The 27,964-nt window shown below is 39.8% G+C and overlaps 1 protein-coding gene across 4 annotated transcripts; it reads left to right on the top strand.

The window, feature by feature from the left end:
• Positions 1–605: 605 nt before the first annotated feature.
• On the top strand, positions 606–27,755 carry aipl1 (aryl hydrocarbon receptor interacting protein-like 1). 4 transcript variants are annotated; one of them, XM_042739555.1, is made up of 9 exons: positions 606–1,494; positions 2,351–2,438; positions 20,293–20,360; positions 22,673–23,137; positions 23,376–23,555; positions 24,994–25,182; positions 25,717–25,893; positions 26,548–26,689; positions 26,910–27,755. In XM_042739555.1, exons 4-9 carry the CDS (start codon positions 23,042–23,044, stop codon positions 27,566–27,568), a joined length of 1,443 nt encoding a protein of 480 aa, XP_042595489.1. In that variant the 5' UTR covers positions 606–1,494; positions 2,351–2,438; positions 20,293–20,360; positions 22,673–23,041; the 3' UTR covers positions 27,569–27,755. The 4 variants fall into 4 exon arrangements, with proteins under 4 accessions (XP_042595489.1, XP_042595488.1, XP_018933056.2 ...); XM_042739554.1 differs by having other exon boundaries at positions 606–2,242; XM_019077511.2 differs by having other exon boundaries at positions 606–2,247.
• The last annotated feature ends 209 nt before the right edge of the window (positions 27,756–27,964 follow it).

Raw genomic sequence — 27,964 nt, 5'->3', positions numbered from 1 at the left:
ACGATAATAGCAATAATGAACTACAGAAATAAAGGGGATATTCGCTTGTCGTGTGAACTCAACATGGCAGCCACCAGAAGCAGACCCTCCATGTAAACAAAAACAGCTTTTTTAAAGCTACAGATAAGGCTTCATATTATGTGAATGTACATCTTTTTAACAATATTTTTTTATTAATTTCTTCATGTAAAACCCTTTTAATGAGGAAAAATTACTGAGTGTGGCTTTAACAAAACAGGAAATAATGTGGACATGAATATAGACCTACTAAAAAGCTCACAACTTGAGTTATGTCTCAAAAACAAGAGTAAAACAGTGTCTGTGGAAATTTTAAAGACATTACGCACGAGTCTGAATTGTATCAAAGTGAAGTAAGATTTAATAGGAGACTGAAAACAGTTATCCAGTCCTTCTTACAGAGGTGCTCAGTCATTTGCTCTTTAGAAGAGCCGTGAAACGCCAGTCGGGGAGAGATCGCGTCATTGGACAGTGTGCGCTACACCCGTCTGACTCAGAGCATGGCATTGGTGTGCAGGCCTGACATTCATGATCGGTCATAAGTGGGCGTTCCTTCTGTTCTTTGACTTTAGTGTTTGATTGGTCAGCTGTTGCTCTTGGCGTCACTGCGCTGCCAGCTGATCGGGAGGAGAGAAGCCGGTATGAGGGGAGTTGAAGCGGAGACTCAGGACGCAGCGATATGTGGGCTAGATTGTGAAATTTAGGACGTAAGACTAATGGGGTCGTATTGAAGTTGAGTTATTAGATTGTTAATGATTTCTGTAACACTCCGTTGAGTTGTCTTGAGCAGGTTAGGATTAGAAATTTTAGCTGAGTCGCGCTATAGCTCTTTATGTCAGGAGTGATTTGAGGTTAAGGTGTGGCTTTCAGCAAAAGGACGAATAAATTAAATTGTAGCAGAGCTTATATTAAATTCTTCGATATTTAGAGTAGAGTAATACATTAACAGTGGACAAGAGAGACTGGAAATGGCATCGGGACACGACCCAGGTCAGAATCGAACTTGAGTTCCCAATGAGCCAGCCGCTTTTAAATGTCGTGTGTGCGCTGCCTTGTGCGCCTGAACTGCGACTGAACTGAATCATAAGGGTTTTAACGGTTTTTCGCGAGGATTTGATAAGCGTGTGTTAAGTCCAGGAAGCGTTCGGTTACACAACGGAGTCTAATCGTTCGATGACCGTTGCAACATTTGCTGTAACTTTTCGGAAGTGTGTGAACCCACTTCAGAACGAATGGAATCTGTTACATTCCATTGGAAGAGATCGCGAGAGCGCTCGGTTCAGAGTTGAGCTGTAAAGGGCGTGAGCCGTCCGCTAGTAGACAGTATGTAGGCAGTATGAGGGAAAAAAAGGCATTGCGAAAATAAAGGATGTTACGCCAATTTTATGTGGTATCTGGGAGTCAAACCGCTTACCATTATGACATACGAATCGATCGACGAGAGAAATCGAGAATTCTACCAGTGAAGTAACGTAGGTAGGTGTTGGACATTCCTCATTCAGAAGTTTTCGCTCAAAGGTGTTTGTCGAAAAACTTAATATCGCAGCGATATCGATTTGACGCTATTAAGTCCAGTAAATATAAATACGTGAGACTGAAGCGTTGAGAATTAACACTGTATTAACACGGACAACTGATATAACAGTGGGCGTTACACCACTTTCAGTTACAATATATTAAACTCATATTTTCAGCTTTCGTAAGACGACAAGGAATAGGCCTTAGGGACCTAAAATTAATATTTAGTCATCATTTACCCACCTTCATGATGTTTTAAACCTGCATGGCTCGTATAGAAAGCGATATTACACAACCTTAGTCCCCATTCACTTTCATTGAATATAAAAAGATCCAATCAAAGTGAATGGTGACTGGCCCTCCTATTCCGCCTCACGGTTTCTCATGTTTTTACAGAAGATAGAAAGTTGTACAGGTTTGTAAAAACTCGAGTGTTAGAAAAGGACAGATTTTTGATTTTTTGAGTGAACAGTCACTTTAAGATAAAACCTAATACACGGAGTTTTGTAGTCTAGGTCTGTTTAAAAGACGAATGACAGGAGCAACAGGAGATTGTGCTATACGAGAGATGGCGAAGGGCAAAATTTTAGTTTGGGTAGCTGGATGGTTATATGTAAAACATGGATTTGGCCATGACACGACGCGTATACATCGTCACTGATTCCTGTGAGGCGAGAGCATGGCAAATTCCTCAAGACCCCACCCTGTACGGTGCGATACTATACGAGTTTTGCCTCTTTTTTTCATTAGGTTACTTGTTTCCTTTTTGTATGTGTGTGTCTGCTTTATCTCACTTTTCTCTTTTCCCACATAGCCTTACATCTGGAGCGAAGACCTCCGTTTCATACCAATATCAACAGTATGTCATTAAATGGATTTCTTCTTACGTCTGACTGCTGAAGGTAAGTTATGAAATATGATGGTTAGAGATTACTTTTTCCGGTGGTGAGGGTGATGTGTAAGAACTGATATCAAATATAATTAATAATAAAATTGTAGAAGCTAAAAATATGATATTTGATAAAATCCAAAGAACTGTTCAGAGTTTGTGAAACGTTTTTGTAAAATGTCATTGTGGATATTAAATATCAGATGATAAAGCAAACAAGGTATTTTCCAAATCAGTTCCAGCATATCACCAGATGTCTTTTGCTCTTTAATTTGTGGATGGGATTAAGCAATCAAGTGCTGACAAATATCCTTAACTCATGTTTATGCAATGGTTTTAATGGATTTTCTTGCTCCAGTAATTGTTTCAAGTTAGAAACATTTTAAGCCATGACGTACCATATTGTTACCTATCAGCCTTACCAGAATTAAGATAATGATGTTAAAACCAGATTTTCCTTTATTAGTCACTTTAATTTACACCACATTATTATATATAACCTGATTTAGCTTTTTAATGTTAGTTTATTAATATCTTTTTCCTTGATTTTAGATTTCTTATGAACTGAGAGCTGATTATGAAATCTCATTGATTTACAATAAGAAAAGCAAGAAATTGTCACATGACTGAATGATACAGTATGCATATTTGTGTCAGTTTTTTAATAAATGAGATTAAATGCACTGAAACTACATTTTAAAAATGGAGTTTGGCTTTCTTATTTTTAATAAATCTGTATTCTATCGTTAACTTAAGAATTAATTTTTCAGAATAATTGTTTCCATTCAAATTCCAGAAGTGTAAGTGTGTTGTATGTTTTGTCAATGTACCTTATTTAGGGTAGAAATAGTTATTAGGGTAAGAGCCATATTTAATATTTCCTGAATGAAAAAATACGGCTTATACGGAGGTCCATTTAATGCATTGTTCTGTTGCTCAGTCTTGATCATTCAGCTGATGCAACATTGTTTGTCTCTTGAAAATGTGTTATGAACTTGGCGTACAACCTTAAAACAGTACAGCCTATAAATTTTTCTCTTGCAGCCTTGTTTTCATTTGTGAAAAATTAAATGGCGTCTACCCTGAATTAAGTCAATATGTCTGAATAAATTAAGGGCTGTAAAATGACGTGCATGTCATTTTTATACACTTTTAAATAAGCAAGTTCAGATTGAAGTAGCTCATTAAAGAAGCAGCACAGTGCAGTTTATGGAAAAAGGAACATCTGTTCTCCTGCCCAGGGTAATCACTATCTGTAGAAAGGTTGGACATCTCAGATCTATGTGTTCAGGTATAATTTTCTTGCAGTCTTTTCAAAGCAATGAATTCGGTAAGAGCAACTCTTTATTTCCTGATTCAAGTGTATGTGCAGCTAAAGGCGGGAGTGTTTGTTTTGTGAACCCATTGTCTGGTCTTGCACTTGCGTTCACTGCTAAATGAGTTTATTCTTCATTCGAGCGTGGCTGGAAAGATACCGAAATATAACAGAGGAGTTTGAAACTCCCTGGACAGTTCGTGCACTGAATGGAGAAATCACTAAGGAGGATGTTTGATTGCTATTCAGTGTATCTGCTGTTCAAATGCTTCCTCCATTTAGTTTTTGACATTTATTGGCATTACTGTGAGGCCTAGTTCATATTTTTGCTTCCTCTTTAACGTTGGGCCCCATGGAATTTCATGAATAGATATGTGTGGACGAACAGACCATAACATGGAACTCCGACAACTGCATTTGTGGACATATGAGGTGAAATGTCGTCATATGGAGAGTTTTGGAACCACACCCTTAGCGTTACACATTTTCACTGTTCTGCAGGCCTCTTTGACATTTAGATTTTTTTACACTCTCATTTGTGGAGATTTGAGAGTTTTAAAGTGGTTTTTCTGCAGTCTTGGCGTACATTCCACCATTGCCTCCGTAATTGGTGCGGTATCGTGCCGCACAGACTGTGAGTGGGTTTTTTTTTGCAGATGAAGCTCGGCTGTGACAGTGATTTGCCTGTTTGGCAGGTGGCTGTAGTTGTCTTGAGTGTGGGAGGGGAGGATCTCAGAAGAAGGTCTGCTGTTGTCTCAAGGACAGTGGAGCTTCCCGTCTGTGCAGCCCCGCAGTCCTGTGGGACCAAATGCTGGACACTCAGGCGGTTTGTGCCACGAGATTTCAGGAAGTGAGCCTGCAGTGCTTCTGTCAACATTTTCATCCACAGTAACATTACGCAGTTAGATTCCTTGCAATACCTTTTCGCTGTGATGATTCGGCACTGTCAGAGACTTCTAGACTTTTAGAGTGAGTTTGCTTCTGCTGTCTACCCTGAGGGACCTGTATAATCTCCCTTTGATTAAATGGGCTGCAGGCTTTGTGCTCTACACTGCCATGTAAGTGACCCAGTTTGGGGTTTTGTGCTATTGTTCTTCACTGAATTTCTGTCCTCGACATACAAGGCGGCACACACATACGATGCCCCGAACTCTAAATAACGAGTTCATTCATTCTATACATGGAAAAATGGGTTTGTTTAAAACCTGTTGACTTCACTTGTGGGCTATTTCTCTGTCTCTTTCTCTCTTTTAAGGCAGCCAAGCTAGTTCACCTCAACAGTACAGAGTGTGAGCTAGCCCAGCTCTGTGGGAGGGTGGAGTCAGTCCAGAACGGCGTATCTCAGACAGCATGGAGGGCCTCTGCAGACAGAATGGAATTTATACCATATGTACCAGGCATCCCAAGAATGCATGGCACAGAGACTTGACCAACGGAAAGAACTGCAAAAAGCGCAATGGAAAGGGTGAGAGACAGAGAGAGGGCGGGAGAGCAAGCTGCAGGAATGAACCTGTTGAGTATAATTCCATCAGTGTTTCCTAAGGAAATAATTAGTCCTTAGTTAAGCACTAGACAGGCTTTCATATGAAATATATATATATATTAGTTATTTAACTGAAATATAAAACATATTAACTATGTAATATACAGCTCTGAAGTTATATGTTTTTCTTTTTGTAAAGAATTTTGAAAGAAATTAATACTTAATACACCAAGGATGCATTAAATTGACCAAACGTGACCGTAAAGACATTTATAATGTTACGAGATAAATGTTTGCTCAGAAATATTAACCAGCTGTAAGTAATGTTTCTTGATCTACAAATCAGCATTTGAATGACCACTGAAAATTGTAATTATGAGTGCTGAAAATTCAGCTTTGCCATCACAGGAATAAATTACATTTCAAAATATATTATTGAAATTGTAATATTTCAATGTCATTGTTTTTACTGTATGTTTGATCAGATGTGTGCAGCCTTGGTGAGCATAAGAGATTTTTCATAAACATCTTATTAACCCCACACTATTAAATGGTAAAGTGTGTATATAGCTATATAGCTTTGTGTCATTTTCAGTCGCATTACTACATGCTCTCGGCAAATCAGTTCCACTCAGTCAGTAAATAATTTTGGCTGAGTCATTCTCCATGTTGCGGAAACATCCTAGTGTAGATTTTTCATTCATTTTTCATTCAGTCTGATTTACCCATGGCACAGTATTAAAAGCATAATTGAGTCAAATCAAAGCTTTTGCTTCCTTTGCTGTGCCGGGAGAGGCAGCTGCCGCTCTGATCGCCGCTAACATTGCGAGCTATGATTCAGACTTCGGCGGGTGGGGTGGGGGAGAACAGGCGATGCTTTGTCATTACAACAACCAGCATTATGAAAGAAGCTTCATTTGAGTTACTGCTTATTCATAGTTTACCAGCTGCCATCAGCTTCCTTTTGCATGTGCTGCTAATACAGAATGTTCCTCTTTAGAATGTAGTCCAGTGTAACTGCATCGGAGAGGAGTAGGGAGGAGGCCTGGACTTGCTAAAGCTATGTACTGATGCGCACATGCTTATACGAGCAGCAGGGCTGTAGCGCTCCTTAAGCAATCATATATCTCACACTTTTTTTTTTTCTTTTTTTTACTGAACCTGATTCATCAAGTTCACAGAACAGGGTTTAAATGGATCTTTGGCTGTGCCATAAGCTGTGTTTCACAAAATAATGAAAAGAAGCTGAAGCCGCGATTTTAATCTTGGCCAGATGTTCTGCATTCTTCAGTGCTGCAATCTGCATTTCAGAAGAACGAGCTAAAGAAAGCACAATTACCTCCAAGTTCCAAACTTCCCTATTTTTCTCAAGGCAGTACCCTGCAGCATGTGGCAGTCATTGCAGTTCACATATGCATGTGCCTGTGATTTTTCCTGTTGTAGAAGTATGCTCCTTTCATGCCGGCCAGTTGCGACCCCCCCCCCCACCACACGTACACACACACACTGCAATGTGAATATGTGTGGGATGCTCATCACACTCTTAAAGGCTTTGACTGCTTCCTCTGGCTACATGTGGGCTTCTGGAGCTCTTGTTTGAGATTTATAGAAACCCCACCCCTCAGCCCTGATATTAGCAGGAGATTACATGAATTCCTGAAATGGCTTCGCCGCTTCCGTGTTGCCCCACAGTCATTTCCATTGTATAACCCAGCTGGAATTTCCTCTTTTATATCAAACTGTTTTGCCTGCATGTTTTTCTGTTTGTCAAGTTACTGGAAGAAAGTCGAGTAGCGGTTTAGAATGGTCCGTCTTGGATGTCAGAGGCACGAATAGCAGGCGGCTCTCGTTAGTTTCTGAATCCTTGCACAACCGTCATATTCATTCTGGAGAAGCAGTGACAGGGTGGGTCTGCTGGGATGCAAATGAACACTTAAATGTGCCACACCCTTTTTCCTTTGGGGTTCTTCAGATGAATTCTTCTGCATAAGCTCAGGCTTTGGCTAGACATTTCAGATTAAGGCTAAGATTACCTTCCTTGAGCGCTTTAGACTTTCTGTGGCTGTGACTTGGCCATGACGTGTAGATTTGTGTTCATCTGAACTATATATAGACTTTTAGGTGTCTTGCCCTGTATGCGCAAGCACTACTGTGCTCACTTCATCAATATTGGGTCGGGAGGGCGAGCACGCCTGCACCAAGACAAAGTCTGGGAGTCGAGAGGAGGAGCAGGATGTATGCGTGACGTCTGTGTCCCAGACGAGCCCTTGGTAAGTCTTCCTGTTTACCTCGTCGACTTCACAAACAAACGAACATTATCAAAAAACCTTTTGGGTACAGGTGCGTTTTTCTCTATAATGGTTCGTTCCGATCTCTTCCCCTTCCTGGCATCTGCCGTTTTTTTTTAGTCTTTTCATCTGTGCATTAGTGAATGGCATCCATTTCTCAATGTCTGCACTTCTCTATTTCTCGCTGTTGCCTGCCCGCCAGTTGACTCATGCCGTGATTCATGGCAAAATTACTGGAGCCGCCTCAGCATTTGAAGCATTGCTGTTGGAATGGTGATTGCCTGGCTTCTTAAAAGGGCTTGATGCAGGCACAACGATGCATGATTAAGGATGGAGCCGAAATGCAAGTGGTCATTCCGCTCTGTGCATATGTAAAGGCTGGTGAATAATGCACAAGAGCTGCGTGACACGGAGGAGAATGGGTAATGGAGTGGACGGGATGGGACGAGCTCAGGCATCTGCCCTAAAGTCACATAAATACAGCTTTGGGCACTCAGACATTAGGACCAGATGGAAACTCTGGAGTTCTCTCTTTCAGAAAGACTCAAGGAGTGGCTTCACATGGCAGACTATGATCCGTTAAAATGTGGTGTATTTGTGGAGGTATTTGTTTCAAAAGTTCTGCAGCCACCAATTTCAGGTTGTAAAGAAACGGTCGTTCTTTTCCCTCACATGCAGATGATCTGCTTGCATGCTGTGTCATGTGGCATTTCATAACTAAAATGGATTCTTATATCCCTCAGGGATTTAGCGGTTACCTTCCAGAGATTCTTACTGCATTCTGCCAGTTTATGGATCCAACCTCGCATTTTTCCACAGTAGCTGAAAGAAGAGAGACTTTCAACCACTGGGTGTGGTTCTCATTCTCCTCTCATTTTCTCTACTGTACTCCCTGTGAGAGCCTCTGCTTGACGGGAAAGCATGACAGGAATGTAACATCTCCACCATTGGCATCGTCTCTGATGAACAGAGAGCATGCACCTTTCAAAGCCGGTTTCCCTTAATAACCATTATCTCAGCTCAGAAATGACCTTGTGCTGCTTTGGTTCAGATAAATGCGGGATTTCACTCTAATTAAAGATCCCCCTTCACCCACCCCATTTGGTCACTTCCTGATTATTCATCTGGAAGCTGAAGAGAATGACTAATGCATTGATCCGTAGCTCATTTTGGCAACAATTTATGTGGGTGTTGAAGACTGTAACGACTAACGGCTAAATCAAGTAGGTGAACGTGTATCTGTTTAGACAGAGGGTGTAACAGTGCTTGCTTTGAAAAATCTGACTTGTGACCTCTTCCCACTGTCTTCCAGATGTTGGGCAAGCCCATTTGACCCTAAACTGCCGTCTTTGTCAATTGGATTGAAGTGTACCTTTGTATTTCACCTGCCGCTCAAGCTGTTCGGTGTCTCCTGGTGATGTGAGCAAGCTGTTGGTTCTTGGACGCCGTGGCAAGACAGCTGATGCAACAGTTTGGGTGCAGTAAGGAGCAATAGAAATGGAGGTATAACGGTGTTTTTTGCCACCACCCAACCTCCCATCTTGAGCCGTCTGTGGGCTATTGATTAATTGGTTCATTTGAAAGAGGTAGAAAGGGCTATAGGGAGGAAAATGTGAGCAGACGCTGCAGAGAGCGAGAGAAGGGCACATACTTCACCATTTCCCATTGCCTTGCGGAGCAGCCTGACTCTAATTGTTTGGGAAGCTTCCACGGCTTTACAATAAATCACTCCTTGGGAACACTGTTCTGTGTGACAGGATTTGTAGGCATTGTGTGTTTGTATATGTCGGTGAGTCATAGTGTGTGTGTGTGAGGGAGACAGCAATAGTTTAAACATGCTCCATTGTGTCCGGTACTGACCACTTGTTAGCCTGTGGTTCTCTGAGCGTCTTGACTGGGTGGGGACATCAAAGACCATGCGAAGGACCAGTGAAAATACACATCTTTTTTTTTTTTCCTGGGAGTGAGTTGGAGAAAAGTGTCTGGCTTTTCCATAACTGCATGTTATGCAGCTCTGTTTTGTCTGTGCCGCCCATTTTGTGGGATTAACTCCATGGTTATCACGACTTTAAAGAGCACATTATAGTGTGATACCGGACAGTTGTGTGTGATTGTGTATAAGTCTTGTAACCGAAGCTGACGGCCCTCCCTGCCTGCAGTGTCCTGGACATAGAAGGATCTTGTCTCCGCCTTCAGACAAAGGACGATTCAATCGCCCCGGTGTCTGATAACAACAGGCTTAAGACCCAGCAGAAGGGGGAAGCTGCAACCGAATGTGATTTCCGTCTGAAAACAAAATAGATGCAGTGAGCGTCCATTTCTTCTTTGGCTTTGTTCAGACTCAAATCGTTTTTTTTTTCTTTTCTCATGCACGTTATATGTATAGAATATTGGTTATATGACAATATTATCTGCTGATACTGTTTTTTTATGGTTTTTTTTTAGATTGCCTTTGCAATCGTCTAACACTCACTTAAAATTGACCTAATAATTTAATAACACTGCTAAAGTCTCAAAATGAATTTCTATATTTCATACTGTACATTGTAATGTTTTGATGCCTAAAGTCACTTGTAGCATTTACAGTAAAACAATTTATTCTTTTTAGGTTAGTGTATTTGGACAAAATAGTGTTTTTAATATTTGGTCATTTAAGTATCAGACATGAAACGAAGTCTTGATTTTACAGGTATCGAGCAAAATGTACTGTAAATATAGATTTATATTCTAGGCATGCACAGACATGCCTAGTCATATACATGTAGTTTAAAATTTGATTTAAGTATGTGTGTGTGTAAAATAACTATATTAATGTATACTTGTAATACTTCTAATATACAAATGTTGTCTACAGGAGTGTCTGAAATGAATCCATAAAACCAAACCCTATTTGTGCAGTGTGAACACAGCCATTCTTGCTCCACTGCGTTTGTTTGTCCATCGGGCAGCTCGATGAGTATGGGCAGATCATCCGTGCTGTTTGGCAGGAGTTGGCATTTCTGAGTTGTGGGTGAGAACGTGTGTGTGAGTAAGACTCCGAGGGAGCAAAGCTGAATGTGTGTGGGAGTGCCAGTCTAGGGCCAGTCAGTGCTTTGCAAACTGGACCTTTTTCTGTGGTTCAGCCAGGTCAGTGGGTTCATGAGGCCGTACCCATCCAACACTCGTCCTTGAATGCAGCAAAAGCGCAGAGCTTTATAGCCTCCTTTAGTGCTGTGCAAAAGATCAATGGGAGAATGAGGCCCAAAGACTGCCTGTCTGTGAGAGAAAAAAGTCAGAAAGGAAATGAAACCATACTTCATGAGCTTCCCTGAGAGAAGAATGAATGGCCTGATTTTTGGCTGCATACAGGAGGTTCTTTGGTTAAATGAATCAGATGTGTTTGAAAATGAAACTAAACCTTTAAGTCAATTGGATAAAGAGAGACTATTAATGCGGTGTGAGTGGTAGATGGTCTCCCTGCAGAACGGTTCGAGCATGATCAAACGCTTGGGTCCTGTGCACAGGCACCGGATCTGTCTGTACTCAATTAAAGGCAGGAGTTGAGCTGAGTGAATGAATGCTGAAGCAGTAGCAGGCCTGCAATACCTCAGGGGCAAAGAGCACATGACTAGACCGCCTCTCTTCCTCTCTCTCTTTCTCTCGCTTTCTCGTTAGCTTGGCTGTGGCAGTGAAAATGGGGGGAAAAAAGCCACTGTTTAAACTTTATCAGCCATTTCTCTTTTTTTTCCATCCACCCTGTCTGTTTTCAGTTTTCTTGGATGAAGGCTGCTTAAAGTGAATTTGATGAGTTATGGGATATGATAACAAGTGATGTCAAAAGCACTGGTACTTTTGACATCACAAATGGTCATATTCCATAGAGATACTAATATTAAAGTATGTAATGATGTACAGTTTTCATAGTACCGATATACGTGTGTGCTCTTGTGCATTGTGGTGATGCGTTTGAATGTTCACATGCATTTTTTAATCAAAGTGTGTTGACAATAAATGGTCATTAACATCAATCAAAAAAAAAAAAGAAAAAACAAAACCCTCAAAGAGAATGTTAAATGCTTGTAATTTATTTCTTTGCTTACTGAATGAATTTTGTTTTTATACTTTTATTCTTTATTGCTTGAATAATTGAAGCAGTGTTTTCTAAACCTAAATATTAAAGCTTTATTTATTTATATATTTATTAAATATTGATAACATTTAAATCAATATCACATTTTATTAATGAATGTGTTCAATAACCTATTCACTTTTTTTTTTTTTTTTTTTTTTTTTTTTTTAACCTTGGTATAAAAAAGGTATCATTATAAAAATAGAAAATTGTTTCCTAAACCTAAATATAGAAGCATGCTTAATTTTTTTTCAAATATAGATGCCATTTTATATCAGTATTTATCATTTTAGAAAGTGTGTGTTTGATACCATAGTAGATTTTTGCTTTATCACAACTGGTTTTGAGACTCATGAACATTAACTGGTTTTGGTGTTGGTGACTGAATTTTACCTTAACTTAAAGAAGAATTATAATGAACTTATATAATTTTGCTGTCTTAATTTGTACTGTTATAGCTCATTTTCTATTATTTTCCATCTTGTTTCTCCTCAAACATCCCTTTATTTCTTTGCCTCTGCAGGTCCTGCCACACCCTATTCCCACATTTTCTGTGGCATATCGGGAACAGACTCCGGGAAGCCCACTGGCTGACCTGCAGCAGTTCTTCACTGGCAAGCTTTATGTCCTTGTGTACCAGCTAAAGCTGCCAGCTGAAGAACTGTTGTGGTTTGCTCTTTCCTGGCACGTCAGCACAGAGATGGCGATGCAGAGGTAACGGCATCATTCCAGACAGTCGATGAGGCCGTCTCAACCAATCCTGGATTAGACAGATCCCATTTTTGTCAGTCCCTTCAGCAGCCTGCTCACATGAGCTGTCTGAGCTTGGCTATTCGTTCTTCTCAGGCATAAACAAAGGCTACCATACGGGGTCCATGCTGACTCAGCCACATTCCTGGCCCAGTGAGGGTCCCTTGCCCTTATTTGGGTGTGGAGTGGCATTCTGTGCTCTCAACTGAGCTGACAGAGGTGGCCATCTTACTCTTCAGCTGTAGCAAATGGTGGAGCTGACATTTAGTGGGCGAAACCTTAAGTACTACTGAAAGTAGTATTCTTATAGATGTTTCCATGCATTCTGGAGACATGCCCAGGCTTTGACGTGTTTGTGTTGAAAGTCGCAGAGATGCTCCAGGGGAACAACTGATGAAAGACTGCAGAGCGTAACTTTCTCTTTCCCTTTCGTGGCTGTTCTATGGTGTAAATATGATTTTTATGAGCTTGTGCACACTGTATGCATATAACCTTGGTCACACACGCACAGATCGGCCTATATACACATCCTCGTCACGTCAACTGACCTTATGCAAGCCATAAACTCCTCAAGGCTGACTTCTTCAGCACAGAAAACAGGATATGAAAATGCGTCCCTCTAAATCCTCCCAGCCAGATGAAAACTGAGAATATTCTAGGCATTTAGCAGAACCAGATGTCGCGTGCCTTAAATATGCTCTCCGTTCCTCTCCCTCCAAATGTGTACAAGATCCTGCAACTCTCTCACCAAGCTTTGCACATGTAACAGTACCTGTAGTTCTGACCTCCTCAAGGGCTTCTTCAGGTCATGGGCGAAGATCGCCTGCATGATCCGCTCTAGTCTAATGTCAATCTCTCCACAAGTGCATTAAAAGATTGTTGAGGGTCGTCGTTTCAGCTGCTCTTAAAGAAGCTCGGCCTGTCTGTGTTTCAGGCGCACTTAGGCCGTAGTACAGTGCGCTACTCTCTTTAGGGCCAGAGGTAAGGGTCAACACCTACATTTACATTACATTACTATGAAAGTTTAAATGAACATGATTGAATGATGTGTTGCTCAATAAAAAATAAAATGGCTTTGGGGAAGACTTGCCTTGTTTATTTTTACTTAAAATGTGATATATTTTTTGTTGTGGTTCTAAATTCTCTATGAATGTGAACATGATTTCTACATCCTAGCTTTTCTTGTTGAATTTTTGAAAACTTTACATAGTCAAGATTCAGTTTAGTTTAGCAGGTTATGGTTAATGTATTCAGAAAAGTAATTTTAGAGCCTCTTTCCCACCATACAGTGGTACTAACTGATTTAACTGTGAAACAAAATCTAAAATATATTAAATCTAAATATATTTATTCAGGGAATTATTTTTCATTTAATTGTGCCTCTCAAAGCATTATTTTCAAGGTACAGACCTAAAGACAAAATATGTTGCACGCTATGAGCCCCCATAAACTAACTACTAACTAGATGTCAATGCTGTTTATTTTTGTTTGTGTTTTTGGTCCAATATTTTTTTTTGTGGGACAACTTGTGTCTGTGATCATTCCTTGAATGTGAGATGGGTCACAAAGCCCTTTTTGTTTAATTAAGGTTGAGCTTGAAAGGTCCCCACAAGTGCAAAATAATCCCAAATGGCAGAGGTCAGATCCCTCAGAGTTACTTTGCACCGGGGTAAAGGGTGCCCACCAGGGATCTTCGGCGTACCTTCGACACTTTAGATTGTTTAAATTTCGGGACAAAAGCACATGTCCTGTACAATGCACAGTTTTGCATTTAGAAAGAAATTATAAAGATGTTTAATATTCTTAAATTTGAACATTCTTATAAACGTATTTATGCACAAAAAACAGCCATGGTCTGGTTTCTGTACAACATGTGCGGGCATATACTATTAACATTATTTTTATTTTCAGAAAATCAGGTTTGTCATAGTATAAAATTCATGGAATTTTGGATCAAGTCCAGTTGTACAGTATGTGCGTTTCATAAATGAGGCACTTGAAGTTATATATATATATATATATAAGTATTTTTTTTTTTTTGTCTACTTGTTTGTTTTTCGCAAAGGCTAAGTAGCTGCATCTGGAACAATTTGTTCAGACTTTAATTCAATTTAAATTGGAATGAACATAGGAATTTAAGATTCATTGGTACACCATGTTTCACGCGACGTCCCACACTCATTCACATAAAATCTGTTACGAAACAGAAGTCCATTTGTGTGGACTGATGAAACATTTATCTCCACATGGACTGCTTGGACACAAGTGAGAAAGAACAGATCCAGACTTGGTGCAAAGGGGTTTTACAACTCGTCTAAATTCCCCCCATCCGCAGAGTCAAAGCTGCTTAACCAGATTACCTTAAGTTCCAGGCAAGCAGGAGATCATTCACCTGACGAAACATCCGTGTCGCAACACTGTTCCAGCATCCTGCAATCCTGCCTGACCTTTGGCATGTGGCACGCCGGTGCCTTTTTCCTTTTACCGGGTCAATGTACCACAGTCTGCCTGTTGCACAGCGGGTGTCATGTAACCCGTCTGACTGGCAAGCGGCACAGTGTGTAATTCAGTACCGTACAATGGCCTCGAGACTGAGGGTGATTCATGGTGACTGTTCCGTCTTATAGCCAGGAAGAAAACCAGGAAGAGTCACATGGAATATAAGGCTGTCATTCTCATTTACAACATGTACACTACAGGGCTCTATATTTTTATATCTGCATCCCACCTGATCCTTGCAGCTCATGTCATTGACACTCACTGCGGGAATGGCCTTTGGCCTAGATTTCCAGCGTTTAAATGTTCCTCGTTTGTTTAAATCAGTGCTGACGTACATGACCCCTGCTTTATTTCTTGTTAGTGTGCATTAAAGGGCTACTTCACCCAAAAATCTTCATGTAGTTCCAAACCTGTATGACTTCAATTTTTCCATGGAACACAGCATTAATATAAAAAAATCAAAATGTTGTAACTACAACCTCTCCAATCATTTAGTCCGAATAACGTACTATTTCTTACAATTGGCTGCGAGCTAACAACCCTAACTCTAGCTCCCACACTAGCTTGTGTTTTTATATATCATGTTTCATTTGCGATTAACATGTTTTTGGGCCCTGTGTTGAAAATTTTACAAAAATATACATATTTGAGCACTCAAACCTCAACTTTCTTTTTGTAAATGGGGACGTTTGTAGGGGCTTCAGCTCCTGGTCAGAAACAAGCGGCCCTCTTAGCGGGTCCATGTTCAGGCCCTGTGATTAGTGCCGCTCCCCACAGTCTGGTGAATTCATTAGGTGCAGCTGGAAAATCCCATACGCAGGGTGTCTGAGGGCCGGATGACTCATACATTGGTGGGTGTACAGTACATATGCTCTGAGTAAGTAACTGGCCTCCCGGTTAAATGAAGCAGTGTGATACATATAGCAACATGCAGCCAACGGATCCAGAAATAGCCAGGGGAGAGACCGTATTAGGAAAATCCTAGAATGAAAAGGTGAAAAATTGAGTAAATTTCTGAGCAGTACGTAGGAGGGATGGATAGAGTACAGGAAGAACAAAAATGTTGGGAAAAATAGGAGGCAGTTCGAATTCATTGTGAATCATTAATCTGTCATCTCTGTACCTCCGTGCTTAATCCCAGCAGTGATGTCATCACAGGACCTGTCCACCAGACGATTCCCTTCTCTGTTTAAAGGCTGGTTATGTAATTCCATGGAAAGTCTGACCAGGGGAACTACACGAGCTAGACAATCTCATTAAAAGGGACATGATGCCTCAGCGTATGTCTCCCTCAACACTCTCCCTCTCCTTCCCTCACAATTGAGCTTTGAGCCACACGTTCACTGTCCTTTTTTATATCACTATTACTACCTTTTGGGCACATTTCTGATATAAAGTTGCTTGAATATTAATGACACTGTACATACATCAATTTTATGTAATTCTCTGAACTCATCATGTGATTTTCTCTGTCACTGGTCTGTCAGGCCTTCTCTCATCTGAAAGAGATGAACTGTGATGCCAGGTGACAAAACGTTGGATTGTTTTGGGCGAACAGGACAACCTGACAATGTTAATCCTCTTTTTAGACTTAAGTCTATACCACTAATTATGTGCATTTAGATTTTGTTTAGCTTGAAAAGGCACCTAGGTTCAAATAATTTTGGTTATATAAGCAATATATTAAAAAAGTATATGGTAACACTACTACCACTATATATATATATAGAAAGTTACATTTAAAATACAATTGCCTATGTACAATAATACTCTTTGAAGTATCTTGTGGGATAGTTTAAATACCTCATTCCACCACGTCATTGACATGCAGAGACAACAAATGTAAAGCTGTTCTGCAGCAGTGTGGTTTGAGGAATGTACTGTATGTAGTTCCTGTTTCCTCGTGAGGAGTACAGCGTGTCCATGTGTACAGGGTGACATGACATCCAACAGCAGCATGGCATGGGGCCTAGCGCTATTGTTTAATAAAAAAGGAACAGTGGCGTTTCCCACACTGGCTCATTGTTGCTCTCAGCTGATCTGTCTCAACGGGCTGAGGCCTGTCAAACCCTGCATTTAGGTAAGTAAAGCTATTTAAGCAATAACATTTGAGGAAGAAAGCTCTTAGCCATGAGGCTGTTGTACAATACTCTTTCAGACAAAAAGATGATTGCAAGATATTGCTGCAGTACAACAGTTAAATAAACCAGAAATTAATATCGAGTAACTTACGTTTTACAAATGGTAATGCCAGTTATTTTGTGTATGTGTGTTCCACTAAATGAACTCAACTTCAAAAGTTCACAAAGATCGCCCCCCAAATGCAAACCATTGAAATTGTGAAATGTTTTGAAGCAGTTATGATGTAACAAAGCACGTGACTTTGGCAATTTACTACACACTCCAAACCACTGTTTCAAAACAAATGATTTGCAAAGGTTTCGAGTCCCGTGAAAGTGCCCATCACTAGATTTGTGTTCCTATGTGAATTATCATTTCAGATGAATCTGTTAAATGAATGATTAAATGACATCTTCTCTGAGTAGGTACTTTTTAAAGTTAGTAATTACTTCAGAACAGTTTAAAAAGTATATTCTATATAATATGAATGTGTGTTGTATGAATTTTATTGCCATGTTGTCATTGTCATGTGACCTACCAGCTTCGGTTTCATCATTTCACTGCCTTCAAAAAGCCTCTCCCATGGCCTCATTGGATGTTAAAGTGAATTAATTGTGTTTTCAAACAAATCTGTTGGATGAATGATTCAGTGACTCATTCATAAAGACAGGCGCTTGTCGCCACCTACTGGCTTAACAATGTAACTTGCAGAAACAATCACCAATACCTCTATGTATGTACTGACAATCTGTCTGGAACACAGACAGCTCAGCCAATCAAATTCAAGGATGAAACTAACTGTTGTATAAGGGGGCTAAGCTAACTGTTGCAAATACCATCATACACCCAAGCTTTAGAGCCAAAATGAGCTTGGACTTGCATATTTGAAGAAATTGTTAGATTTTTCTATAACCAGAGCAGCTTTTTAATAATGGATTGCAACCAAGCTTTTTTTCTTTATTTTCTAAAACGCTCTGGCATTCCCACAAGCACGCTCCCTAAAACTTTCTCACGCTCTTTCTCTTTCTGGTGGTTAATTGATCCATTTTTCCAGTGGAGAGGTCTGTGTTTGATTCAGGGGAGGTCAGTGAGTGCGTTTGGGTGGGTCTGCAGTCTAAGATGTTGGCACAAGCTCTCTGAGGCACTCACCTGAGACCTTCACTTGCATCCACACCCTGATGTCCTTGGAATGTGTGTATTTATAGCCTTTCCTGTGAACCATGACAAGCATACATGCCTTTGTTCACCTGTGAAGACCTATCTGACAGGAACATTGCCACTGGGGCACAGGAATGTTCAGCATGAGGCACAACTCTTTGAGAAACTGCGCTAATCCTATTCCTGACCTCCGATTATTCCCAAGAACATGGATTTTTGCCACACCCTCATCATGTGGTTAAGCAACAATGGGGTTGAATTTGATATTACATCATTAAACTGAGTTGTCCACTTATTTGTTTTTCATTCAGAGGATCTTAAGGGGGAACTGATGTGTTGCGATAACTCCAGAATCACATGACTCAAATTCCTCAGCAACATTTCTACACAAACACAGAAGATGTTTGTGTTTTTCCACAGCTTCCCTGCTTGCCCGCAATCTTGTGAGCGGACTGTTTAGTCAACCTTTTTGCTCTGGCTCTCTGCATGTAGGAATGTGATAATGCATCCCAGCTTTGGCTTAGCCCTCCGGCCGGCCGCCTTGGTCTCTGGCTTCCCAACACGTGTCTGGCTCTGACTCCCACCCCCCCCAGAGACCTGCGGGACCTAAGAACGCCACACACTGCGCACTACCCCAAGAGATCTGCTTCTCCAGCGTCACACTAGCAGCACGTTCAACGACAGCTGTGTCACTCATGTGACCAAATGTCAAAGGCCTGGGCGAGCGGCGTGTGTCGGTGAAGTGGGGTTTATAATGGAATGTCTGTGAGGTTACAATGTTCAGGTTTTGAGGCCAGACACATTAAATGAGATTTATGTGAAGAGGATTTGCTGGCATGCTCTCTTGAATCCAGCATCTTAAAAGGGCTTCATAGATGCTACTGTAGAACTTAACTGAAGCACACTTTGTAAAACATTGGCATTACACTGCAATAGTACCGCCATGCAGTCCATGGTTTTGGTTTAATTGAAAATAAAAGCAGAAAAGCAATGTGATATGCAAATATAAAACTATCATTTCTTCTGACACTATAATGTTTTCACAATAACAGTGGAATTACACTACTTTTTGATCACTTCTTTTTGTTTTAAGTTCAATTTTAAGTCATATAAAGACCAAAATCTACTCAATAACATATTTAAAAAACTGAAATATAATAAGCCCAAATTCTCCTTGTTCATGTTTTGATCTTGCCAGTCCATGTGACGTAATTTTCACAATTAGCTGATGTTTGTGCACATCACCCATGTAAATTTTGCAGATCACCGTGGGTGTTTTGGCAGAGCAGAGGAGGGTGACCTGTCTGTGTGTTAAGTAATGCCATTCTTAGAGAGTATTATGGTCAGACTCTTTAACGCTAATGCTTTGGCCCGTGGAGTGTCCGTACTATCTGTCATAGATCTGCAGGTCTCTAAAGTCCAAAGAGGTTAAAGAGCATTTAGAGTTGAGAGCTGGACCATCTGATTCCACGGCCATCCCAGAATATCCCAGTCAGCTGGTCTCCCTGAGTGACGGAGCTTATAGAATAGCTTGTCCCACATGATGGTGGGAAGGTGGCTGTGTCAGCAGGCGCTCAATGTGAGAGTGAGCGCTCATGTGCCCTTTGTACTGCCTGCTATGAGCGGTGGTATGTATCTAAAGGTCGAGGGGAGGTACATGAGGCTCCAGCGGGGAGATATCGGGCCACTCGTTGCCCTGGATCCCAAAGGCCAACATGACACTGTCAACTCTGAATTCATTATCCTGTCAGGAGTTTGTGTCTTACAGTATTATATCGGGGAGCTCAGATTACTGTCGTATCAGGTTTTCTTGTATATCTGATCGCATAAAAATGACTTTTAAGTTAGTTACTGTTTAGTGACAGATGGCATACTCATTAGAGAGACATTCTGGGGTTAAGTGAGTTGCTCAAGGCTACAATAGTCACAGATCAGGTTTGTGATCCCAGTAACTCTGCTATGGAGTCACCTTTATTTTGGTTAAGGTTAGGGTTAGGTAAGATAATCTTGGTGGCTTTAGGCTACCACCACCTTCATCTTTGGCCTTTATTTGATTGATAGATCACTGACACTGTTTTAAAGACACTTGGAACATTTATGAGGAATAGCGCAGTGTTCGGTTTTACAGGTGTGTCTGTTTTGCAGGTCCAGGCAGCTCTGATCAACTCAAAACAAAGTGGAACAAACAGACACCCTCCTGCTGGAGCTTACAGGTATTACACACACTCACCTCTCTCTCTCTCTCTCTCTCTCTCTCTATTGTTCTGTCGTTCTATCTATCTATCTATCTATCTATCTATCTATCTATCTATCTATCTATCTATCTATCTATCTATCTATCCATCTATCCATCTATCCATCTATCTATCTATCCTTCTGTTGCTCCATCCATCCATCTATCCAACACACACACACACACACACTCCAGCACAGATGAGTGATGAGTTGTCATGCTTTGATTCAGTAAAGCATGGGTGACTAAAGAGATCCTAACACGTGTGTCCTGTCGGCTGAAAGCAGAGCACAGGATGTGTGAAAAGACCACAGAAAATGGGCTCCCTGAAGGGGAATGGCGTCTCAGATACCACTTCCTCTCCTAACACAGGATGTGTCCTAAAGTTTCATGTAGTGTCAGGTCAGCACAATGTGTCACATTATGACAAGCCTGGATAACAAACACACACTCACACACATCACCACGGCTTAATGCTGACAGACCAGTCACCTGTCTGTTCCTGGGTGCCCTCCTCATCTTTTTATGAATACAGGATCACAGCTTAATTCTGAGCTCAGCAGTGAGTGACACATTACACGAGCGGATTGCTGATACATTTTCAATATTCAGGTTTTCGTTTTGTTCACTGAATCGTTTTGATGGCGCACATGCCGTTCTCCACGTGGCTGCACACGCACAACGCAGCATGCGTGGGTGAACTGACGCAGTCTCCATGACTCACTCTGACACCAAACCTCACTCACAGCATCATTAATGTCCTTCTGCGTCTGTGGCAGGTGAGCAATCACAGAGCTGCACAGATCAGACCCACTTACAGCCATCGCACTGCAGCATTCATCAAACAGCCATGAAGCGCTCGAAAAATCAACTGAACTTAGCAACCAGAATTTTTTATGTTTTAATTTTTAAAACAGAAATGTAATTGTTCTTTAATTAAATTTACTTTCACGTGTACATGTTTACCTGCTCCAGATATAGATGAAAACCTTTAAGCAAAAAATAAATAAATAAATAAATAAATAAATAAATAAATAAATAAAAAGATATGCCTTGATTGAGGTAAACTTTCACATTATGTCATATTTTCTGCTCTGTCACTGTAAATCAAAAAGTAATTTGGGTAACACCAAATGTCATAAATCATAAAACACCAGAGAAGAATAAAGCCACTGGAACAGACACAAGGTCTAAATGATTTAACCTTGACATTAACAGTGAAACTGAGTAATATAGGCGCTGTCATTAATATTTTCAATAAGTTTTATTTTATTTGAAATTGAAGAGTATGTTGAAATTGAGCATAACTAATGGTTCCACAAAAAAATTAAGCAGCACAAATGTTTTAACATGAAAAATAATGTTACTTCTGCACCAAATCAGCATATCTGAATCATGATTTCTAAAGGAACATGTAATACTGAAGACTGGAGTAATGGATGCTGAAAATTCAGCTTTGCCATCACAGAAATGGATAGAAAAAAAATCCTTAACAAATCTTATCTCATACTTCTGGAAGCCTATTTGGTTTAGAAACCTTCAATATTATTTCTGCAAGATGATATAAGCTAGCTTAGCTACTGTACAACTACAGAGCCTTATTAAATATTATATACAATCATTACTTTTTAACTAAACATACACTATAAATATAATACAATGATAAAGCATTCACTTAAACATTCTTTATTTTGATGAAAGGAGCAGACATAGACAGAAACAGTGACATTCTGAATCTGAAGAGAGTCCTAATTAGAGCCAAATTAAGATCACAAAGTCCACATTGTAGCCAGCAGAGGGCAATACACTGTTTTTAAATAGACTTGGATGGCATGCAGCATCCAAAAAAACAGAGACAGCGTTGACCATGTGATTTCTGGAATGCAAACTTCAGTACATTCTGTTATTGTTACAGGAAATGTACAGAAAACTCTTAACTTGCACTAAAGCAGATTAAGAAAATCAGCTACGGCCAATATATATCAGATGGCTACAGAATGTGTAACCTTTTAAACAGTTCTTATTAATGGCAGATAACTGTCCTGTGATTACTACAAAATGTGTTTTTACACTTTTGATAGTTGGGTCCCATCGTGGTTGTTTTGTCCAGTGAATCCACTGCTTACTAATATTGCAGATTCTAATAAGGGTTCAGATATGCAATTGGCCGGTACACAATGTTCAGACATGGCTTGTAAAAACCATAATTGCATGTAATTTAGTGTCTAATCCAGGACAGTCTTACAAAACGGCATAATGCAGATGGCTTGTTCCAAACTTTTGTCTCGGCAGGAGCTCGGCACCGGCAGTGCTGCAACACACTCTTTGAGATCCAGCTGTCGGCCACATGTGTGTGATGGGGTCATTGAGTCCATACCCGGCTCTATATCATATCCTTTCTTTTAGTGTTCCTGTAAACCACTATGTTGGGATTGAACAGAAGGCGGCTGAAGAACCCCAGCTTTGTCCAGAACGTTCCAGGCTCTTCTGGTTGTGTATGTAGCGTGAAAATGCTGAGGAAAGCCCTTCTGTGGATGAGAAGGTGGGGCTGCTGGGCCTAATCCTGTTATCCCAGCCTTCTTAATCCAGATCCAGTCAGTCTTTACACCTCTTCAGTCACACAAACACAAACACACTTCCAATACAAATACATCACGCATTATGGAGGACAGCATGATGCTGGGTGTTGAAGGGATCAAGAAAAGCATCTTGCATGGAGGGACCGGTGAGAAGCCTAAATTTGTCACAGGAACTAAGGTACAGCTTCACAGTCATATTTTATACACATATATGGCAGGAGCGTCATTGCATTTGTAACAGTAGAAAGTGTTCCAGGATGTCATTTCATTGTTTGCCTACTCGAATCTAGGGATCACGTCTTTTTACCTCGTAATATAGTGCTGAGTAATGTTTTTTTTTGTGGATTTAACAGCATTAAACCCAAAATAACAAAATATGGGGCTAAAGCTTTCTAACTCTTCCATGCTCCCAACAGGTGACGTTCCATTTCCGCACTCAGCTCTGCAATGATGAGCGCACCGTGATAGATGACAGTAAGAAGGCAGGTATGCCCATGGAAATGGTGATCGGCAACATGTTTAAACTGGATGTTTGGGAGATTCTGCTCATGTCTATGCACAAAGGGGAGGTGGCTGAGTTCTGGTGTGATGTCATTGTAAGTATAATGTGATTTTCAATACTACAAATTACACAGGTGGAATTAAACATTGTGATTAAATTGAATAGTCCAGACTTATCGGATACTGAACTGGATCTTGAGTAAACGGAATCTATCAAAATAAAATTTAAAGACACAAAAATCAATAATAATAATTTTACTGAATATTAATTATTATGTTAATTGTCTATTATTTGTAGTTAAAAACTACAGTTTCAATTATATGAATTTCTTTGAATTTCATTCTATTTTTAATACTACTTCCTCAAATTTATTTTTTCAATTGTACATCCTCTTGGCTCCCTCAAATTCAGTTAAATTTAAAAGCCACTCTCTTTTCTATTCTCAATGGTGCTAAAATTAAGTTATTAATATATGTACAAACAAACAAATAAACCCTACCTTCAAAAAAATTTTTTTCAAAAAAATCTCCAATGCTCACCAAGGTTACACTCACCAGGGCTGTAGAGTAAAAGCAGTAATATTGTAAAATATTATTAAAATTTAAAATAACCATTTGAATATATTTTAAAATATAGTTTATTCCTGTGATGACAAAGCTGATTCTTCATTAGAGATCATTCTAATATGCTGATTTGGTGCTCATGAAACATTTCTTCTTATTATCAATGTTGAAAACAGTTGTGCGGCTTCATATTTTTGTGGAAACCGTGATAAAAAATTTTTTCAGGATTCCTTGACAAATAGAATGTTCAAAATGTTCAAAAGAATAGCCTTTGTTTGAAACTTTGAATTTGTTGTAACTTTGTAAAAGTCCTTAAGGTGATTTTTGATCAAATTAATGCATTCTTGCTGAATAAAATACATTATTTTCAAAAAAAATTCCTGCACCCAAAACTTTGAACATTAGAAAATGATTTTAAAAAAATTATTCACACCTCAAGTTTGAGTGAAGGCCAAATTGTTAATTGATATCATAAACAGATAACCCTTTACACAGTAAATACATTAAGATGAGACGTGGTGACCGACATTTCCGTCAGTGACCTTTACGGTACGCTACAAGCACAAAGTTGTGGAATACCACAGTGAGTTCCAGACTCTCATACATTAGCCTGATGGAAAGCTTAAATCCTTACAAAATAGGATTAATCTGAGGCTGCTCCACATGGTGTAATCATCATCACAGCTGTCATCCCAGCTCCAGCACCTCAGATACAGTACTATGGCTCTAACAGTCTCTATAACATTATGGGAAATACCAGGATTGTTAATACAAACACAGTCATGGACACATCAAGCCACATAAGCACACACTTTTAAGCTTAAGAAAAGTGCCATTGCTTTTAAAATATCAGTTGGAAATGGAAATATTTGCAGTAACTTCTACACTGAAAAATGACTTATATTAGGGATTATAAATAAGTATTAGTGTTAATAAGTACTTTATGTTCTTTTCTCTGTGGCCGAGCAGCACACTGGTATGTATCCAATAGTGGCAAAGAGTCTGCGGCGTATCGCAGTGGGGAAAGATCCAGTGGACTGGCACATTCACACCTGCGGCATGGCCAACATGTTTGCCTACCACAGCCTGGGCTATGATGATCTGGATGAGCTTCAGAAAGAACCACAGCCTCTTTACTTTGTAATGGAACTTCTGAAGGTCTGTTCCTTTAGGCACACTGAAAAAATATTTGCAAATTTTTACATACTTTCATATTTAATATGGATTTTACTTGTACTTTTACTTTACATGAGGTCTCACACCCTGCTTTAGCTTGCAAATAAGGCTTGATATCTATTATAACTGCAGGGTTTTAGCCTAAAGACCCTTGTCGGGAATTTAGAAAAATCGAAATGCTGCAGTGCTAACAAATACACTTTGAATTGAATTATTCTTTGCAAGCTACAGCAGTGCACAGGTCTTTGTCTTCTTTAATCATATAATTTTCATATGCACCAGCTGTAACCTTTCATGGCTTTTTATTTGTGTATCTGCAATATGATATTTAGTGAAATACATTATTGCGGCCTTGAGGTAGACTGCTGACTATGGTGGTTTAAATCACAGGAGCAGTACACAAAATGACCACTAGGTGGAGCTAGGGGATCATTTTAATATCGGTTTAGGCTGTGGCTCTAACTGGAAATTAATCATATGTGTGAAACTTACTGCAATAATCAATAATGGGTTCAGGTACAGCAGCCCAGTGAGTATGACAGAGAGTCCTGGGCTCTGAATGATGAAGAGAGATTGAAAGCGGTACCTGTGCTCCACGGTCAAGGGAACAAGCTCTTCAAACAGGGCCGATATGAGGACGCCACAATGAAATATAAGGAAGCCATTATGTGTATCAAGAATGTGCAGACAAAGGTAAAAAATACACCTCTGTAGCTGTTTTGCATACATTCCATAGTTTACAAATGACTAAATTCTGAGAAAAATATTTTTAAAATAATGTAACATTAAAGGGATAGTTCCCCCTAAAATGGAAAATCTGTCATTAATTACTCACCCTCATGTTGTTCCAAACCTGGAAGACCTTTCATCTTCAGAACTCAAATTAAGATATTTTTTGATGAAATCTGCAAGCTTTCTGACCCTGCATAGAGATGTTTGCAAGCATGCATGTGTCATGCTACTGTCATGAATGCATGTCTTGAATGACTGACAGAAGAGAAAAAATTGTTTTTGTTTTCTTTGTGCACAAAAAGTATTCTCGTAGCTTCATAAAATTAAGGTTGAACCACTGATGTCACATATTAAATGTGACTATTTAAATGATGTCCTTACTACCTTTCTGGGCCTTAAATGTGTCAGTTTTGTTGCTGTCTATGGGAGGGTCAGAGAGCTCTTGGATTTCATCAAAAATAGCTTAATTTGAGTTCTGAAGATGAACGAAGGTCTTACAAGTTTGGAATGACATGAGGGTGAGTAACTAATGACAGAATTTTCATTTTGGGGTGAACAATCCTTTTAATGAGGTACGGCACGTCTCATTTAATTGAAATGTGTCTGTTTCTTCAGGAAAAGGCATGGGAAGCTCCTTGGCTGAGACTAGAGAAGATGGCCAACACACTCACTTTAAACTACTGTCAGTGTCTGCTGCACATGGAGGAGTACTATGAGGTCATCGAACACACAACTGACATCATCAACCAGCACCCTGGTGAGTAACAGGAAGTGTGTTACACCTGTCGTCGTCTATTGGTGTTGGTCAGCGATTGGTGGATCTTGGAATGCCTGAGAAGAATATATGTACTGTAATTGGTTGACTGTCGCCATTGATCAGCGTCTGTTGGTGCAATGTGAATTGGCCTTATAACAGTAAGATGTGTTTCCTGATGTGAAATGCACCAGTTGAAAGCATTCCCTTTTTTTTTTTACAGGGGCAATGAAAGCCTTCTATCTGCGTGGAAAAGCGCACATGGAGGTGTGGAATGAAGCTGAGGCCAGAGATGACTTCATGAGAGTCCTGGATCTGGACCCAGGCATGAAAAAGACAATCAAGAAAGAGCTTGCAGTTCTCAAAATGAGAATGGAGTTAAAAAATGAGGAGGACAGACTGAAGTACAGGGGCATGTTCACAAAAATGGCGAGAGAGCAAGAGTCTCTAGAGCTGGAGAATCCAGATCAAGAGATTTCAGAGCAAACATCTCCAGAACAAGAAACAACTCAAGAAAAACAGAGTCCAGAGGAAGCACCACTAGAGAAAACAGGTGAAGAACAAACAAATGCAACACAAACATCTCCTAAGCAAATAACTTCAGCACAGGAAGTTTCACAAGAAGAAACATCTACTGCGCTATCAAGTTCTGATCATGAGATACCACAACAATCAACTACTCAGAATGTAACTCCAGAACACACTACCACAGAAGAAGCTACTTCAGAACAATTAGAAGCAGTGGAGCAATCAGCCTCTGAAGAAACCTCACCAGAACATATTACTCCAGAGCCAACCTGTCCAGAACAAGCAGACCAGGATCTTATAACTTCAGAACAAATGACTCCAGCTGAAACGACTTCAGAAAACATCAGTCAATGAGTCTTAATCATAAAAGAAATTCAAGAAAGGTGCAATAACGATGATGTGGGATAAAGCTGAACCCTTTCAACTTTTTCCCTCTGAAATTCTTTGTTGCTTTTCTTCATGTTTTCTTTATAATAATGTAAGATTTAACTTAGTATGACTGTAGTTTTGCCAGATTATCCAATAAAATAGTACTCAATCAGTTGCTATGTTGTGGTGGATAATTGAATAACGAATGATTAATTAATCCGCAGAATTTTGTGTCTCAAACATCATATACTTCATGATAACTCAGTGTCCCACTCTTTATGCACAGACATTGCAGTCCTATAATGCATTTAAATATTAAATATAAAACTGAACATGCTTATTAAATTTATCATGTTCATAAATTAATCATGTTTGAGTGAT

This window comes from Cyprinus carpio, chromosome B15, assembly GCF_018340385.1.
Source record: "Cyprinus carpio isolate SPL01 chromosome B15, ASM1834038v1, whole genome shotgun sequence".
Taxonomy (NCBI): Eukaryota; Metazoa; Chordata; class Actinopteri; order Cypriniformes; family Cyprinidae; genus Cyprinus; species Cyprinus carpio.
This window is presented reverse-complemented; position numbering and strand designations above follow the sequence as displayed.

What these genes read in the sequence shown, in the direction of transcription:
- aipl1 (XM_042739555.1), top strand. Translation starts at nt 23,042, where the DNA reads ATGGAGGACAGCATGATGCTGGGTGTTGAAGGGATCAAGAAAAGCATC. An exon ending in AATTTGTCACAGGAACTAAG is followed by an intron (nt 23,138 to 23,375) that starts GTACAGCTTCAC and finishes TGCTCCCAACAG; the next exon opens with GTGACGTTCCATTTCCGCAC. An exon ending in TTGTAATGGAACTTCTGAAG is followed by an intron (nt 25,183 to 25,716) that starts GTCTGTTCCTTT and finishes TAATGGGTTCAG; the next exon opens with GTACAGCAGCCCAGTGAGTA.